The sequence below is a fragment of the Paramormyrops kingsleyae genome, chromosome 21, assembly GCF_048594095.1.
Source record: "Paramormyrops kingsleyae isolate MSU_618 chromosome 21, PKINGS_0.4, whole genome shotgun sequence".
NCBI lineage: Eukaryota > Metazoa > Chordata > Actinopteri > Osteoglossiformes > Mormyridae > Paramormyrops > Paramormyrops kingsleyae.
The window spans coordinates 11,562,423-11,579,365 of record NC_132817.1 but is presented as its reverse complement, the minus strand read 5'-3'; the positions used below and the strand labels follow the sequence as shown (position 1 = coordinate 11,579,365).

At 42.8% G+C, this 16,943-nt stretch overlaps 1 protein-coding gene across 1 annotated transcript; it reads left to right on the top strand.

Annotated features, from left to right (window-relative positions):
- The first annotated feature begins 814 nt into the window (after positions 1–814).
- On the top strand, positions 815–15,678 carry LOC111847662 (formin-binding protein 1-like). The gene is made up of 16 exons (XM_023819058.2): positions 815–962; positions 1,054–1,169; positions 5,772–5,887; positions 6,266–6,316; positions 6,825–6,972; positions 7,360–7,422; positions 8,562–8,666; positions 10,323–10,451; positions 10,546–10,692; positions 10,865–11,089; positions 11,234–11,337; positions 11,904–12,036; positions 12,635–12,717; positions 13,211–13,344; positions 13,663–13,803; positions 14,469–15,678. Exons 2-16 carry the CDS (start codon positions 1,146–1,148, stop codon positions 14,474–14,476), a joined length of 1,611 nt encoding a protein of 536 aa, XP_023674826.2. The 5' UTR covers positions 815–962; positions 1,054–1,145; the 3' UTR covers positions 14,477–15,678.
- The last annotated feature ends 1,265 nt before the right edge of the window (positions 15,679–16,943 follow it).

Genomic DNA, 16,943 nt, shown 5'->3' with positions numbered 1-16,943 from the left:
AAAACAATTAATTAGTAAAATTAGCGAAATAAATAACGGACTAATAACTGCTCCTAAACAAGTGAAATTGATTAAACACAGTTTTCCCTCGAATTATTACACCTGCTTGACTAGATTTTAACAGCACTCCGCCAGTGCAATTAGCATTGTCACATTCCTGACGTTGTCGTTTCGTCTTCACGTCCACTTTCCAATAGCTGTCTGTATTAACCGAACAATACCGCCGCCTATAGGTTGCGGAGAAAACATCAGTCTCCCTACAGATTGCAGCTTCACGTGTTATCTGTAGGCTATAACATGGTGGTAAAGTTGCTTTGTTTGACATTAACATTTGTCATAGTTTGTGCAATAGCTCCCTTGAGTCTACAAACGGCGACTAATACAGCATGGAGCATAAAATTCAATTTGACTTCTTTAATTAATAGTACGACATTTTGAAGTTATATATTACGTGAAAGTACTGGAGTCATTGTCTTTTCTAATGTTTACTGGAATGCATGTTAAATATGTGTTCATCTGAAAACTGTACCAAACTTGTCAATAAACAGCTGCTTTAGATTATTATTATTATTATTATTATTATTATTATTATTATTATTATTATCAGAGCTGGAGATTTCAGGTCCAGAGAGTACAAATCCAGACCAAGATTATGTTTCAACCAACCAGTTGAATATAAAGAGTCACAGTCACAGGGACCTCAACTGGTTGGTTGAAACAAAATCTTGGTCTGGATTTGTACTCTCTGGACCTGAAATCTCCAGCTCTGATTATTATACAAGTATTGTACGCTGCCGTCGTATCCAGAAAGGGGGCGGTGGTCGGGTCAGTCATGTTTAACCGAAACTGTGTGTAAGTTAATCGCAAGACGTATAGATACTTGAATTTGTCCTTAGCTCCGTTAGGGCGAAAATTACTGCAAAATCTTAATATCCGTGGCGAATTAATGTATTTGTTCTGATGTAAGAGTTCAAATCGTCTCTCAGAAAGTTTTGGCAACGCTGCTATTCGTTGAAAAACTTGAACCTCCCGTTTCTTATTGTGTTGCAACAGCCAGACTTCCTTGTAAAGCCTTGAGCTGGGCGCTGAGCTGGGACTTACGGAGCGGGGGGCTAGTTTGCAGCCCGGAGCAGCTTTAGTGGACAATGAGCTGGGGAACGGAGCTTTGGGTGAGTTCAACCGAGAACTGGTGTTTTCTTTTTCGTTACTATGGTAGAGCCAGTTACCTGCATGTCAGCTACTATTCCTATTCCCATATGTGATAATTATGCACTAACACGACAATCATAACCAGGCACGTGGACAGGTGTCTACCTGCGGCACCCGAAACTGTGACAGAAAGCCTCAGTTGTTGTCTTTGTTGTGTGAAACACTTAATTAAATCAGACACGCCTTTTGGTTTGCTCTGCTCGACAGTTGTCTTTTAAAAATCATCTTATGTAAATGCTGTATAGTACAATTTAGGAATTATTTCTTTTAAGAGTGTATTTTCTCATACAACAAACATGACATTGCAACAAATGATTTTGGCTTTAAATGATAAATTAATACGTCAAGTAATGTTTTAAACAATGTATTCTGTACTTTTTAATGAGCAGCCTACTTAAAATACCCGAAGTAGGTTTCTTACAGTACGAAGGGTTTTTTAAGCTACTTTCGCTTTTACTTCTCGATATTTTATATGGGAAAATATCCGTTTTTCCAGATTTACACTTTATAGCAAAGGAACGTGCAGATTAATCGATCCCAAAGAAAGCACAATACTGTATCTTATTCATATGCTATGATTGTAGGTCGTATCAGAGACTCAAAACAAGGACGAGTACGTTCAGGGTACAATCTGCTCTTAATTGCTCTTTTATGTTCGATTTACTTGACGGATCAAGCATTTCTGAAGTCGCTTGTGTTTTGCCAATGACATCACTCCTAATCCTGCATCTGGGCCACCTGTTTGTATTACATTTGAGGTCCTTAGCAAGTACATAATAGCTCTATTTGGGAAAAGCCGCAAAGTTATATTTAGTGCGGTCAAAACTAATGTTAAGTGTGTAGATTTTATGCGCCTAAATCACCAAAGTGGCAAGTCTGTCTAAAAGTTCTGACCCTGGTAAGAAACTTGGCTGTGTTAAGAGTACCTACTAAACGAGGCGGTGTTAGCGTACTGCACTGGGCAGTGTAAGGTTAAAGAAACTTTTCCTGTATGCCATGAACCTAGAAGACATGTAGGCCTATATGGGCCCCTTTCCATGTGGTCGACAGGGATAGTCTACTAACTGAAAAATAACTGCATGTTTTGTCCGAACCTCCCAATTCCATAATTACTTAACAGAGTTTGTAAGACTCTGATGTCTTCATGAAAAAAAAAAAACAAATATAACATTCTCCCTCTTCAATTCTTTCTTTCTAAATCGTTGAAGCCTGCTCAACTCACAATACACTTTCTGCCTTGCGATGCGGCTGTTTCCGATGACGTAACGCTAAACACACACGTAGTCTAAAATACAGTTGATTGGTATAAATCAAATCGCAACACTCAGCGAATAATCAGTACCATTTGCCTCGCCTAAAAATAACATTTTTCTTTAAAATTCAGGTTTCCTTCATAAAGTCATCACCAGTTTGCATTATATTATTTGTAATTGGTAATATTTTCATGATTGCTCAACGCATTCTTAATGTGTTTTAAAAGTTACCGAAAAGTTGCCCGCTTTCGCGGACTTTCTGGTGGGTTGGTACTTCCTTTCCCTGTTTCAAAATGATCGTGCAGATAACTGAAGGGGGAGGGCTGGTTTATTTAGAACAGGTACTTTAACTTTTAAGCTGCAAGATACATGCATGGAAGCACAAGCTACGATAAGCTATGTGGCATAATGCAACACTAAATAAATTTCGAATTCTGGTTCACTTATAAGCCCCGTGTGAATTTTGGATAAAAAAGCATGCTACATGTATAAAAACACTAGTCTCAACGCCAATGTTCAATACAGTAAAAAGAACATAAAAGAACATATTACATTAAAAGAACATATTTTCAAATTATAGGCCCATGTCTAATTTAAAAATAAAATTTACTCTAAGGCAGAATTCGATAAATTAGGCGACGTGAGAGCTTATGAGCAAGAGTACAAAACCATGACAGGAAAAACAGTAGAAATTCCTCATATTCAAAATTACTACTTTTTCTTCTGCTGTGTCGTTCGTCATTTCAGTTTGAGCCTCTAGACTAGGTGATTTTGGAATTAGGAATCAGTCCATAATGGGGACACTTCTGTGACTAACAGCTAGAAAATAAGCTAGGAAGAGGCAAACTCATATCCTCATGTATAACAAGCGTTTGAGTCATAATGGTGAGAACCCATTGAACAAACACTGCTTACCTCTCTGATTGGCTGATACTGCCTCGTCGACCTATAAAGGCCACTCGGTGGCTAACCCAGAAAGGGGCGTGGTAATGTTCGGGACGGCGCACATAGGGTAATGTCATCAGGCAGTTTCTACTGGGAATGGAACTGCTAGGTGTCATTAGCGAGTTAACAGCGTACTATGGAATGCAGGGGTCTGATGGATGTAAGAGATAGGCCTGGTTGACCCCCAGTGACCTAGATTGTCTGTCAGTGTCGTGCACTGGGTTCTCCAGAGTCCCCTTCAGCATGCAGTCAAAGCAGAGCTCTCCTTTCATGCATAACTGAGGCACTACGACATTGCATGACTGTGTCACTGCTCAATATCTCTAAGACGACAGCATTCCAGGCATACTAACTTGTCAGATTTTTACACTGTGTCAGGAAATTCCACTTCAAGATGGCCGAGACCTTTATGAATATAAGAGCCTTGACATGATAGACTAATACAATGTCTGCAGCAAAGTCTAGATTTAGTTACAGCTCTTAAACACAACAGCAGTCAAATTCAAATCAGCACCTTTATCCAAATCATGCAACCTTATAAAGCTGGAAGCATACTGGCGTATAGCTGAACAAGGGAACAGGAGCTGTTCGGCTCCAGGGATCAAATGCAAGGTCTCTCCACCATCTGCCACACAGCTTTTTGCTACCTGCACATTCTGCAGGGAGTGTGGGGTGATAGAGACAACGGCTTTGTATATGCAGGTTACAGACCCACACGCTATGCTCCAGGCAACACGGCAAGGCGTCTCCTGTTGATGCATTAATTATCAGCAGGGAAGCTGCCCGAGGGCTCTTGCTTATTTTGAAATGTACAATAAATACTAAATACTAATACTAGCTAAATTAAAAAGATTGCCAACCCCAAGAATACTAGGTCTATTAGATCACTTACTGTACATTGACCCCACAGAACCTCTTAGTGTAAAGAAGGGTTCTCTTTTTTAGGATATAAACTAATTTTTGGGTTCAGGTTCCTGAATTATGACATTCATGGATCATGTCCATTGTGGCTTAAGAACCCAGTCAGGGACCATCTTGAGTTTCTTATGGTCAAAATGTCCAACCAATACCTAACATTATTTGTCGGGTATATTTATGTTTGGCTTAGATAAAAGACAAGGAACCAAGGCGGTGTAAAACAGGATGGGGGGGGGGGGGGACGTCTATAGGGTGTGTACCGTGTTAAAGTTTATCATGCCATAGTGCTGAGTGCACGGCTGAGTGCACTTCCTGGTAGGACAGCATATTTCCTCCGCTGTCTTCTGACCACGTTCTCAGATGTTCTTAGCGCATCTACAAGTCTCACCGTTTCTGTCCGGTCTGCCCTGAGAGAAGATCCGATAGCGAGAAGCCGAGAACGGAACTGGACCGTGGATGGGGGCACCTGTGATCGGCCGGCCCTTTCAGAGGACGTTCACTCTGTGTCTCGGTCACGGAGGAACCAGCCATGCATTACCGATCTCAGCTACCTCAGCTAGTGCTACAAGGCACCTTGACGGGACCATGGCTAACGTTAGCACCTGCTCCCGTCATCACTATTGACAAATCGGTGACAGCAGTTTGTGGCAGACCGAGAAAACACGCCTACTGAGAGAGACGTGCCAGAAGAAGTGTCACTCTCCCCCGAGCAGGCATCCTGCCGGCAAACGTAGAGTCGTCACATGCCTGATGAGCCTGTGTGCTATTCAGACATGTTTTGGCTTTACCTGACTGGTTAGTACATTAGCCTCTCCCCAAAATGGCAGAACATTAAACGTTAAATGTGATTAATGTAGCTCAGACAACAAACACTACACCAAGTCCATATAATGTTAAATTTAGTTTGTTAGTGCTATGGAAATAAGACAGGGAGGTATTTCCACACTGGCCTGTTTATTTTGGTGAAGACCACCAGTACCCCACAGATCTAGCTGTGTTGGCTAGCTTCCCTCCACCTCCTTATCCCCACCTGTTCCCACTGGTTTTCAGTGTCCCCTGAGGGGTGTCGCTCACGCCAGCGACTACGATCCCTCCAGGGACAAGACAGGAAACAGAGCATCTTCTCGCAAGGACACACAGAGCTTCTGACTATTTATTTGAGGTGGAATTAATAAGGATGACTGTGCTCTGAGCAGCACTGAGGAAATCCACTGAGACTGACCACGCTGACCGAGAGCGAGAGCCATCATGACAACTGACTGAAACTGAAACTCCTTGTGAATCTGAGGGTCTGAGAGTAGACTAGATATCTAACCAGTTTTAGCAACTGTTATCAGAAAGAGCTATTGCTACATATTTACATATACTGATAATGTTCAGACTTCTCTTTTAGGAACGCAGAAGCAGAACGCAGAGTTTGACCTGTCTGATTTTGGTATTCCTCAGGACCAGTTTGACAATTTGGAAAAGCACACACAATGGGGCATCGAGTTCCTGGAGAAGTATTCAAAGTTTGTGAAGGAGCGGATAGAGGTAGAACAGACGTACGGCAAGCTCCTCAGGTAACTCGCCATCTGGGTCGAAAACGACAGAAGAAGCTTCCGGATTCTCCTCCCTGGTTTCAGTAAATAAAAGCTTAATAGATAACCAAATCTAACGAGAAACTAATGTAGGAATTTATAATTAATTGCACATATTTTTCTCTGTTCCTAAGGTTCTGACCAGCTTTCTCACATTTTTATTGCACCGTGTATCCAAACTTTTCTGCCAGACATAAATTCTGTATTTTTCCATAAGCAGACTCAGTGTAATGTAATATCCGGTGGTCCTTTGTATGCATCACACTACACTTAATCAGGCCTCTCAGTTACTGACACTAAGTCTTAATGATGTCTCATTCCTTCCAACCATGCTAAGATATGTTCTGGTTCTGCTCTCAGGAACCTGGCGAGGAAGTACTCTCCTAAACGCGGCAAAGACGAAGAGCCCAGGTACTTCAAGGTCCATCTGGAGTCTAAGAGAAGCTTGTGGTGTGACTGAAAGGGAAACGCACTTGTGTCTTTCAGTCAGGCAACTAATGTGCACTGCTGAAAGATGCCAATGTGCTGACACCCATGAAAGCTATATGTATGACTCTGGGCAGTTAAATCTCAAAGTAAGCACTGAATCTATTGGATGCTTCACTTTGCAGCACTATCAAGCAATGAAACAGCTGAATTAATTTGCTATGGCATAACTGGACACAGGCCATCCCTTTGCACTTTCCGTCTTTCCGGAGGGTGTCAAAAAGCCTGCAGTCTTGGAAAGAAGAAATAGGATTTTTTTTTTTACTTATTAAAAAAAAATTCTTTCCATGTTAGTCTCGCCCAGAGGCCATCTTGAAAGGCCACTCATCTTTAGGTCATTATTCAGAAACCATAGCACCAGGCCCCAGAGCCTTGGTCATCCTGCTAATCCCTCCCCCCCCTCCCCCCCCCAACTGAACGCCCATCCTGGCAGGTTTTCAGCGTGCCTGTCGTTTAACACTGTCCTGAATGAGCTGAACAGCTACGCTATGCAGCGGGAGGTCATGGTGGAGGAGATGAGCGAGAAGGTGCAAGGGGAGCTGCTGAAGTTCTCTCAGGAGCTGAGATCAGAGAGGAAGCGCGTGAGTTTCCCGCTCACGCTGCACCATGAATCACATGTGGTGTTACTTTGAAGAGCCAGGGACTTAATTATTATAATATATTTATTTTGATGAAAGTTTTATTACCAGGCTCCCTTTAATCTAGTATTATTACGGGTATTTTATCTCCTAAACACAGGCAGAACCAAAGAAATTAGGTATTGTGCTAAAGTGGAAGAATAGGTTCTGAACCAGGGGCTGGAAATTTTAGAACTATTTGGTCTATTCTGTTCTTGCATCTTCATCCAAGTGATTTCACCGCCCCCCCTGTATCACGTGGTTCTGTCCGCATTTGTGACCAGGCTGATTCCCACAAAGTGATCCATTACCCTGTCCATCTTCTCTTAGTCCTATTTTATTCCTCTGCAGCACTTCCAGGACGTACGGAAGGCAACGCAGCACATCGAGCAGTGCCTGAAACTGATGGACAGTGTAAGCGCACTCTGTGGCCCCGCGGCACCTCCCTGCTGACCTTCCAATTCCCTGCATACCCTTGTACCATTTAGAGCAGTGTTTCCCATCCAGGGCCTCGGCGACCCTCAGACAGTCCTTGTGAACTGTCTGGCAGGGAGCTGGGAAGGAGCAAAGTCGTGGACCCAAGGAATGGCTTGGGAAACACTGGTTTAGAGGGATTTATCACACTGTGTTGATTGCTCATGGGAGTTTTCTTACACAAAAATTTTCTGAGAGCAGAAGGAAAATGATTGGTTTAGAGAGATAACCAGTCAGCTTTTAGAGAAGATGGGTCCAAGCAACTAGAGGAGGCGAGACTAACTAATCAGATATCTTAGTCCCACCTCCTCTACATATGGTGCGTTCGATTATTTCTCTCCAAGTCGGAACTCGGATGAAAACGTCATGAAAAACGTCACTTCCCGTCGGAAACACGCCTCTTTTATGACGTTGATGTCGGACAAGATTTTGTTGTTTGAGTTGCCCCTGTGACGTAATTTCAACATGGCGGCTTACACACTCAACAGTAATTCTATTTTATAAATCTTTAAAAATGTTTATTTTGTTAAATGTATTAATAGTTATAAATGTAATTGCACATGTTCGATTTAGAGAATACCATATCATGACCATAAACAGTATCCTAGCATGCAATATCAGATTTTTACCAGATTTGTTAATTTCTTTGGTTTGTTTGTAGTTTGTTTGCCTCTCGAAAAAAGAATATCGCAATGAATGTACTAAAATATTTTATAAAGCTTTAATGTGGTTTGACTAGTTTGATAATCTCACTCCAAATCTGTTAAACTATAAAGCAACAACACACAGCAGTGCGTTCATGGAGGCAGCCATGTTTGTTCCGAGATGTGGTAGCTCGAACGGGAGATTGTCAGACGTGATGTCACTCAACTCGGAATTACAGAGTTCTGAGAGAAAAGCGAACGCACCAATAAACTCCCACAAGCGTCTTGATTTGTATAGCTGGAGGTTTTCACTCTACCTCAAGTTCCACAATCAAAAATAATAACCACTATCCAGGACAGGTCACTGGATTTCTGGTGTGGTGTCCCTCTCTAGTACTAAAACTAGATGGCGTTTCCTTTCTGGTTCTTTTACAGAGCAAGAAGAAGTTTGAGCGGGAGTGGAAGGAAGCAGAGAAGTTACAGATGAACTTGGAGAAACTGGAACATGATTGTAACACCACCAAGCTGGATGTGGACAAGGTCAGGCCATGGGCTAATTGTGGACAAACTTAGCTTATTGTGGTCAACTTCAGCTTATTGTGGTCAAGCTCAACTTAGTATGGTCAAACTCAGATAACTGTGGTCAGGCTCAACTTAGTGTGGTCAAACTCAGCCTATTGTAGTCAACCTCAGCTTAGTGTTGTCAAATTCATCTTAGTGTGGTGAAACGCAGCTTATTGTGGTTAACTTCAGCATAGTCTTGTCAAACACAATTTAGTGTGGTCAAACTCAAATAAGTGCAAACAAATTCAGCTAATGTGGACAAATGAAACAGTAGGAACAAAATGTACTGTAGTCAATTAGTCAGGGTGCTTTCACACCTGCCTCATTTAGTTCGGTTGAATCGCACTAGAGTTCGTTTTCCTACTTGGTGCGGTTCGTTTGGGCAGGTGTGAATGTAACAATCGCACCCGAGTGCGCACCAAAAGCGGACCAAAAAAGCGTACCGAGACCTCCTTGAAGAGGTGGTCTCGGTACGCTTTCAAACGAACACTGGAGCGGTTCGTTTGTGGTGAGAACATGATCCGAAATCGAACAGACCCAACTGCAAAAAGTTCTGCGCCTTTTTGGACTAATCCAGCTGTTTAATGACAAGCAAGCAGAAGCATAGGCAGGGTTACCACACCACATCGAATTCAATGACTTTTTCAAGCCCAGTTCTCTTAAATTCGAGGACCCAGCACAGCATAGTGAGAATGTTTATAATGAAAACGTGTAGGCTTTACTGCAGAAGCTCACAGAAAACAATTTTAAACAGAGAGAGAGGGCATAACATTAACTTACCTGATGGATCGTTGGTAATATTTCCGGAAGATGACCATGTCACAGTTTCGCAAAATGAATTCACGCCTCCTCCTGAAGTGACTTGCGATGCGCCTTCGCCGTTTCCAGTGCATTAAAACATTGTTTTTCAGCCGCATCCGCGCTTCTTTCTCGAAATGTATAGTTTGTCTAAAGTGATGTATACAAACTATATGGTATACGATGACCAGCGATACAATCAGCCAGCGCAGTCGTCCCTCCATACTAAATAGCGGCATGTTGTCTACCGGCTTGTTGTCTCCTCGCTTTGTTTACTTCCGGGAGTTCCATTGGAATTTTCCCGCACGTTAATTCTGACCAATTAAAAAGCAGTTTACGAAATACGTTTAATGGCACATCTGGCCAACGAGTAATGGAGATGTTGTCACATGACTGCATTTTGGTTCGTTTCAACTGGTTCGGACCAGAGCAATCAGTGTGGTGTGAAAAGGACCCAAAACGGCAGAAAAATGCTACACTGTATCATTTGTTGCCCTTGGTCCGGACCAAATGAACCGAACCACAGATGTGAAAGCACCCTTACTTAGTTATTTTTAGCTTTAATTCACTGATGATTGGTTTGCCTGATATGTTACACTGATGAATTTAAATTGATCTTTAAAACATTCCTCACTAATTCATGACTGTTGAGCAACCTCGCTATGAGAAAAGCACTGCATAAAGAGAATGATTATTGTTATTATGTCTGGTTAGATTATCAAATCACACCCAAGGCTGCCCTGATCACCCGTCTGCCTGCCTCTCGTCTGTACCTGGAACAGGAACCAGTCAGCCCCTGATGTGGATATTAACTTTGCCCTTTACCCTTCGAAGGCGAGGACTCAGCTCAACGCGCGCCTCCATGTGGTGGAGGAGAGCAAGAATGAGTACGCTTCCCAGCTCCAGAACTTCAACCAAGAGCAGAGGAAGCACTTCACCGTGTCGCTCCCTCAGATCTATCAGGTAAGACGACTCCCTGTCGAGGTAATATAACTTCGACATCAAATGGGTGTGAAGGAGTCATAGTGGCTGAACAAGCGTCCATCTGTGATTGAAGGGCCTGCAGGATCTAGATGAGAAGCGTTCGCTGACTCTTGGAGGGAGCTACAAAGCTCTGGCAGGGGTGGAGCAACAGATCTCCCCCATTATCTCCAAATGTCTAGAAGGCATGGTGAACGCTGGGAATTCAGTGGACGTAAAGAAGGTGAGCATGGACAGCTGGAGTCCTTCTGAAGACCACACAGGTGGGAAACTCGAATCACAATGGCGTGAGAGGTTTAGTAATACATGACACGGTGAAAGAACCCAGCACAATACTTAAAATTAAGATGGTTTAGATAGGCCTTGTTCCGACTGGTCCCATTCACCAACTGTAGGATTCAGCCGTGGTGGTGGAAATGTACAAGTCTGGCTTGGAGGCTCCAGGAGACTACCCGTTTGAAGACTTCACTCAGGGCGCGACGCGGCCCCGGGGACGGACGGGCTCTGACTGCATCCCAGCAGTCCCCAAGATGGACGGTGTGACATCAGATGGCAAACAGATAATGAGCAAGACCAAGAACAAACTGTGGCTCTTCGGGAAGAAACCAATGAAGAACTCGGTATGAGGAATACAGAAAAACTCGTGCCAGATAATCTCTGCGATCTCGACATGCAAAACAGACATGCATGGCAGAATCTCTGTACAATCAATCCTTAAATATTAAGTCAAGCATACAGTTACATCATTTCCCTTTACTTCACAGACATTAGAAGACTACAACAACTTTCCTCCAGAGCAAAGACATAGGAAGCTCCAGCAGAGGCTCAGTGAGCTAAAGAAGGAGCTTCAAAAAGAGCTGGACCAGAGGTAGCTTGTGACAGAAGCTGATGCTAATCTGAGTTATAAGTTTGTTTGGAATCAATCAACCAATCAGGATCAGCTTTGGTACAGACAAAAATTATGATTGGTCTAGTCAAGGGAGCCACGCATAAGTGGCAGGTTTTAAAGTCTCTTTAAAGCAAGGTTAGCAGCTTAGTCCCAGGTAACAATTTTTCGTTTTAGTAGCATTTTCCAAATGCTGTAATTAAAGTATTGAAACATTGAAAGTGTCCAGTTTTCCTGATGTTCCCAGAATGTTCCCTATTAGCTGGGACACCGTCCGCCTATGTCTGTGTCTACCTGACTTCCTGGTATTTGCAGTAGGATTTTTGCTGCTGGGGCTCTACATGGATGTGCTTTCCATACTCGTACTTGTACTCGTAGCTCTATGTCCTGGTGAAGAGCAGCAAGCACAGGCAGAGCACAGATTTTTGCTTGTTTTGACAAGCATTACGTGGCTATAGATTAAGGTCCTCATATGGTCCTGTTGCAAATACAGTATTCTTCCATGTTTGCTCTTTTTCTTCTTAAATGAATGCTTATCTCGTTTGCAGGGACGGTATGGTCAAAATGAAAGACGTGTATGAGAAGAACCCCAATCTCGGAGACAGTACAGTAATAGAGACGAGCATCTCAGAGAATTCAGCCACCATCGAACGGCTGCAGACCGAGATTGCCAGGATAGAGGTACCTCATCTACTATATATGCACGTAAGGTCTAATGCTCAGTCTAGAGCAGTGTTTTCTAAATCGGTCCTCGGGGACCCACAGACAGTACACGTTTTAATTCTGGGAACTGTGAGGGAGCAAAAATGTGAACTGCCTGGCAGGGAGCTGGGAGGGAGCAAAAACATGGACCGGCTGAGGGTCCCAGAGGACCGGGTTAGGAAACACTGGCCTAGGGTATGTTGGCATGCCGGTACTGGGAAAAGAACATGACTATCGTCCTTCAGATTTCTGACATTCTGAAACACCTAGAGGTCTTGTATCTTGTTAAAGTTGGCTGGGTGTGAGACCTAAATAAATATTTTAGCTGGAAACAGTTTGGTGCCTGTTTTTTGCAGTCATGTTGCAGCAGTTATCACGGGTGACATGGAAGATGTGATAAGCTGTAACGACATGGTTTTGTGGCACGCCTGTAACACTGATACCATTTTTTTAAACCATTTTTTGTAATGAATTTTTATGAATTTCAGTGTGAATTTCAGTGTGAATTTCAGTGTGAAATCACTGCAAGTGGAAGCTGATGACGATACTGGTGAATATTTTTGCGCGTCTTTGTCAGAGCTTGCTGCTGGAAACGAAGGGGGGGCAGAGCAGTCCTGGGGGGACAAACCACAGTTCAGACGACTGCCACCCAGCTGGGAGGTGAGAGGGTCACGGGGGCCATGCCAGCGGGGGTGTGAACCTGACACCACACTTCATCACGGGACAGAACACAAAAATACAGCACAGTGCAAAAGTCTTAGGCAGTCACAGAAAATAATGTTCAGAATGATCTTCCTGTTCGTGTAAAACTATAATATTACATTTAGCTTAGCCATTCTGACACCTGTCCTAGTCATTTCAGTACTTGCAGCAATCATCCAAAAGACCCATGTATTTTTTGACTTGACCACACCATGACCCCCAGGATGAAACCCTCTGCTCTGTAGGAGTTTGCAGCAGGGGCATCATTAGGCATTACCCCCCCCCCAAAATAAACGTGTATTTATTGGCTTAAGTCATGAATAGTGTGCCATCAGCCCCCCCAGTGAAGACTCAGCCTCCCTATCCATTCATCTCTAGCGGTGCCCCTGGTTTGCACATATTTCCAGCAGTTTGACTTTTGTGATCATCACACTTCCCACTCTGCACCCAGTCCTGAAGACACCATGTATGAGGACCTGACAGGTGGCTTCCAGGAATTTGATGATGACGAGTTTGAAAACGATGATGAAGTCCCCACTCCTTCGTTGTCCTATGGCTGCGTCAAAGCTCTCTATCCCTATGATGGTAATGTGAGGCGTAGCTGTCCGATATTCATCCTCTCGAAATACATTATTCACAAAATTAACATATTTCTAAGTATTGTATCATAAAAAACAAACGGCAATGAGGGTGGTGATGACAAATCTGCAAATGACCCAGAGTTTACAGAGGGTTCACATATCATAATTAGCGGCTGTTGAGTAGCCCAATGGATTGTGGGTAGGAACCATATCTGAAACCTGTAATAATGGTCATGGTGCCTAGCAGTATATATGAACACCCTGCTCGCCAGTATACCTGTGATCACAACCCTATGTCCTTGTCCCTCTCCTTTCCCTATAGGGAAGGATGAGGGTTCACTGGTCATACATGCAAATGAGGTGCTGAACATCATTGAGAAGGACAAGGGTGACGGCTGGACGCGCGTGAGCAACCAGAGAGGCAAGGCGGGCTATGTGCCTACATCGTACCTGGAGAGCACAGGTGGGACTGATTCAAGTCTGAGCTATAAGTGTGTTTGAAATCAATCAACCAATCATTAATCATCTTAGGAATCAATCAACCAATCAGCATTTGGCTTTCACATAATTATGATGAGTCTAGTCATGGAAAGCACATGTAATTGTTCGGCTTACCATCCGTTAAGTGTTATTAAGCAGGTATTAAATGTTAACTGTATACCGTAAAATTGGGATGTTCAAAATTTTTGCATGCATCAATTGAACTGGAAATAAACCACATCAAACATGAGCATTGCTAGTTATTTTATCTTTAGCAGAGTAGGCGACCGAATGAATAAATTTATTGTTTGACTGTTTGTATAACTCTGCAGTGTGAGCTCTGGTAAACCTCCCCCGTTTTAAGAGCCAATGACGCGAAGAAATCCTGACTAACCGGGTCGTTCACTCTCTTGGCTCGTCATTATCTTCGGGTGCCAGCAGGCTGATTCAGTGCTTAGTAATGCTTTTTTTCTGAGGTGCACTCCCTCTGGAGCGGCTCATCAACCTGTTTGAGTTTTAATGCTGTCTTTTTTTTTGTAAAAAATGCTTCATTTTACTGGAACCAGGGAAACGAAAGCATATCGGTGATAAGCTGTGTCTAAAAACATTATCGACATTAATATTCCTGTCTCTCTCCTTGGATAACAGGTGCCTGAGTGAACTGGATGCCCCCTCACTTCCAGAGCAGTGTTGATGGACAATACATGCCATTTCGAGAAGGTTTAGGTGTAGTGTAAGACTCTTCTGCATTGACATTATCTGTCATTGGCATCCTTCCATCCCATCTGAAAACTGGCATTCCAGAATATTATTAATTCAACAAACAGCCACATCTCAGCTCCATATGCCACGCTGTCAAAGGTCTCAGTAACACAGGGCATTATAAGCTTCCCCATCTTGCCCTTCTCAGTCAATAATTACTGCTATGAGCTTTGTGGAGCCACACAGGAGAGCAGGATAGTTCAGAAGCAGGAAGTGTCCCCAGGAGATGGAGATGACTATGGAATGGCACATCAAGGTCACCTGGGCAACTTTGTAAGCCGTACCTTTGCAAATGACACAATATCAATATCCTTCTATAAATCTTGAGTCAAAGCATACAGATAATTTGTCTAATACTGAATCTATGGACTGAGCTGCTGCTGTACTTGGCATGAGCTGGGAATGCCAGGTGCCTCATTACTTCACCGCCTTTACATAATTGGTACTTAGACAAGCTTCCAAGTTGCTCCCACTTTGGTGATTATTTAGGGCTGAAGGTACAATACTGATTAATGGCCACCAGGGGGTATCATGCAGCCATATCAATTGAACCTTTCAAAGTGGTGGACTGCTCTTCATTGCGGACTCATTCATCAGAGACGGTAAACATCTTGTGAAATTTTCATGACACACATCTCTGGGTTTTGAGGACTGTAATGATGTCATTTGGTCTTATATAATAATTTGGGCTGTAGATATGGAACTGCCGTGTGGTGTATCTGTAATGCAGCAGTGTTGGCACTGAAAAGGACGACTTGTGCCAAGCTGTCGATGTGTTTAAAGCCTAAAATGTAAATCATATACAGCTGGTGTCAGAACACTTTAAAAATCAGTCTCCAGAGTGTTTTATATGTAAAATATTTTGTGATGGAAAGAGATGTTGCCTTGAACAGCACTATCCTTATAGATTTAACCAAACTAAATAAAGCTTCTGTTTCTGTAATAAATTAAACTAGAATCAAAAAACTAAAATGACAGTTTCTCATTAAAAGCTGATCACTGTGGGTATTTTCTTTATTGCCATTGCCTATTTCTGTTTGACTCTATTTAAAGTACTATTCACAACTCATAAATAAAATAATTATTGGGAAAAACTGCCAGTTGTCATAATACAATCTTGTTCCTTCTGTCCCACTGCATATAAATGTTCTCGGTGCAAAAGCAGTGCTCAGTTACTTACAGTCGGTCCTTACAGAAACCTGGCCGTGCGTCACTGAGCATTTAAGCAGGTGTGCTGGCTGCTCCTGTGCATTTATTTGCATTCAGTGTAGCCATGTTAATACTGACATAACTTGTAATTCATACGTTAAATTGCACTGTAACTCTCACCAGCAGAAGTGGTCTGAAGCTAGGTATGGTAAATTATACTGTACGTCTGTCTCTTTTATAATAGTTATTAATCTAATAAACCTATCATTACAAGCTCAGCTTATTTTGCTTGCTGGATGAATCCGGGTCTCACTAACATTTATTACATGCAGACAGAAAAAAGAAACTGGCAGTATTTTCTAGGAGATTGCAGTGAAATTACATCAACGTGCAAATAAAACTGAAATAGGAAAATGTACTGGAGCTGATTCATGGAAACAACCTTTAATTGCCCTAATAAATGATCAGTAGACAAGAAGATTCAAGGTTAGGACCTCAGAGGCCTTTCCCTTTAGCAGACTCCCATAGTGGCATTCAGAACATGCTGACAACTCAGCCAGCCTCCCCTTATCAGCACAAACAGACACACTGAAAAGCTCTTGCCATCCGACAACAGCCCTTTAAAGGAAGACCCTCGGAAGCCCTTCTGAATAACGGGGAGGGCTCTGCCTTTAAGTAATCTCCCTGTAATTTCCGGGGGAAAGAGTGTAAAGTTAAAAATCAGCAGAAAGCAGGCTGCCCCCCCCCCCCCCCCCCTTCTGCTGTAGGTGACCGGACCTCCACCCTTAAACCAAATCACTGCATGGACGATCTTTTGGATCACTGAATGCCTCCAGAGCATCATTTGGCTCCATCATGCTGCTTGCTGGAACATGTTCTGCACAGAATATTACTTCATATAATTCCACGGTGGTGCATCACATCGATTTGGCTCAAAAAAATTATTTGCACAAAGCCATATCTGAATGCAATAAGGAATGTAATATAGACGTCCGTCTAGTATCTTATCCTGTACGCACTCAAAATAAAGATGCACCGAAACTATGCGGAATGGTCTGTTGGTTGACTAAACTAAGACCATAAATTCAGATACTGCCCCACAAATTAAAAACTTTCTCTGTAGGAATAACATGTCGTATCGGATACAGGGGAGCTTAATGTACAGGGTCACCGGGGCTGAGGCCAGACTTTTTTATGGGTGACATGGGCAGC

What these genes read in the sequence shown, in the direction of transcription:
- LOC111847662 (XM_023819058.2), top strand. Translation starts at nt 1,146, where the DNA reads ATGAGCTGGGGAACGGAGCTTTGG. An exon ending in CGCTCCCTCAGATCTATCAG is followed by an intron (nt 10,452 to 10,545) that starts GTAAGACGACTC and finishes CTGTGATTGAAG; the next exon opens with GGCCTGCAGGATCTAGATGA. An exon ending in GACTGCCACCCAGCTGGGAG is followed by an intron (nt 12,718 to 13,210) that starts GTGAGAGGGTCA and finishes CTCTGCACCCAG; the next exon opens with TCCTGAAGACACCATGTATG.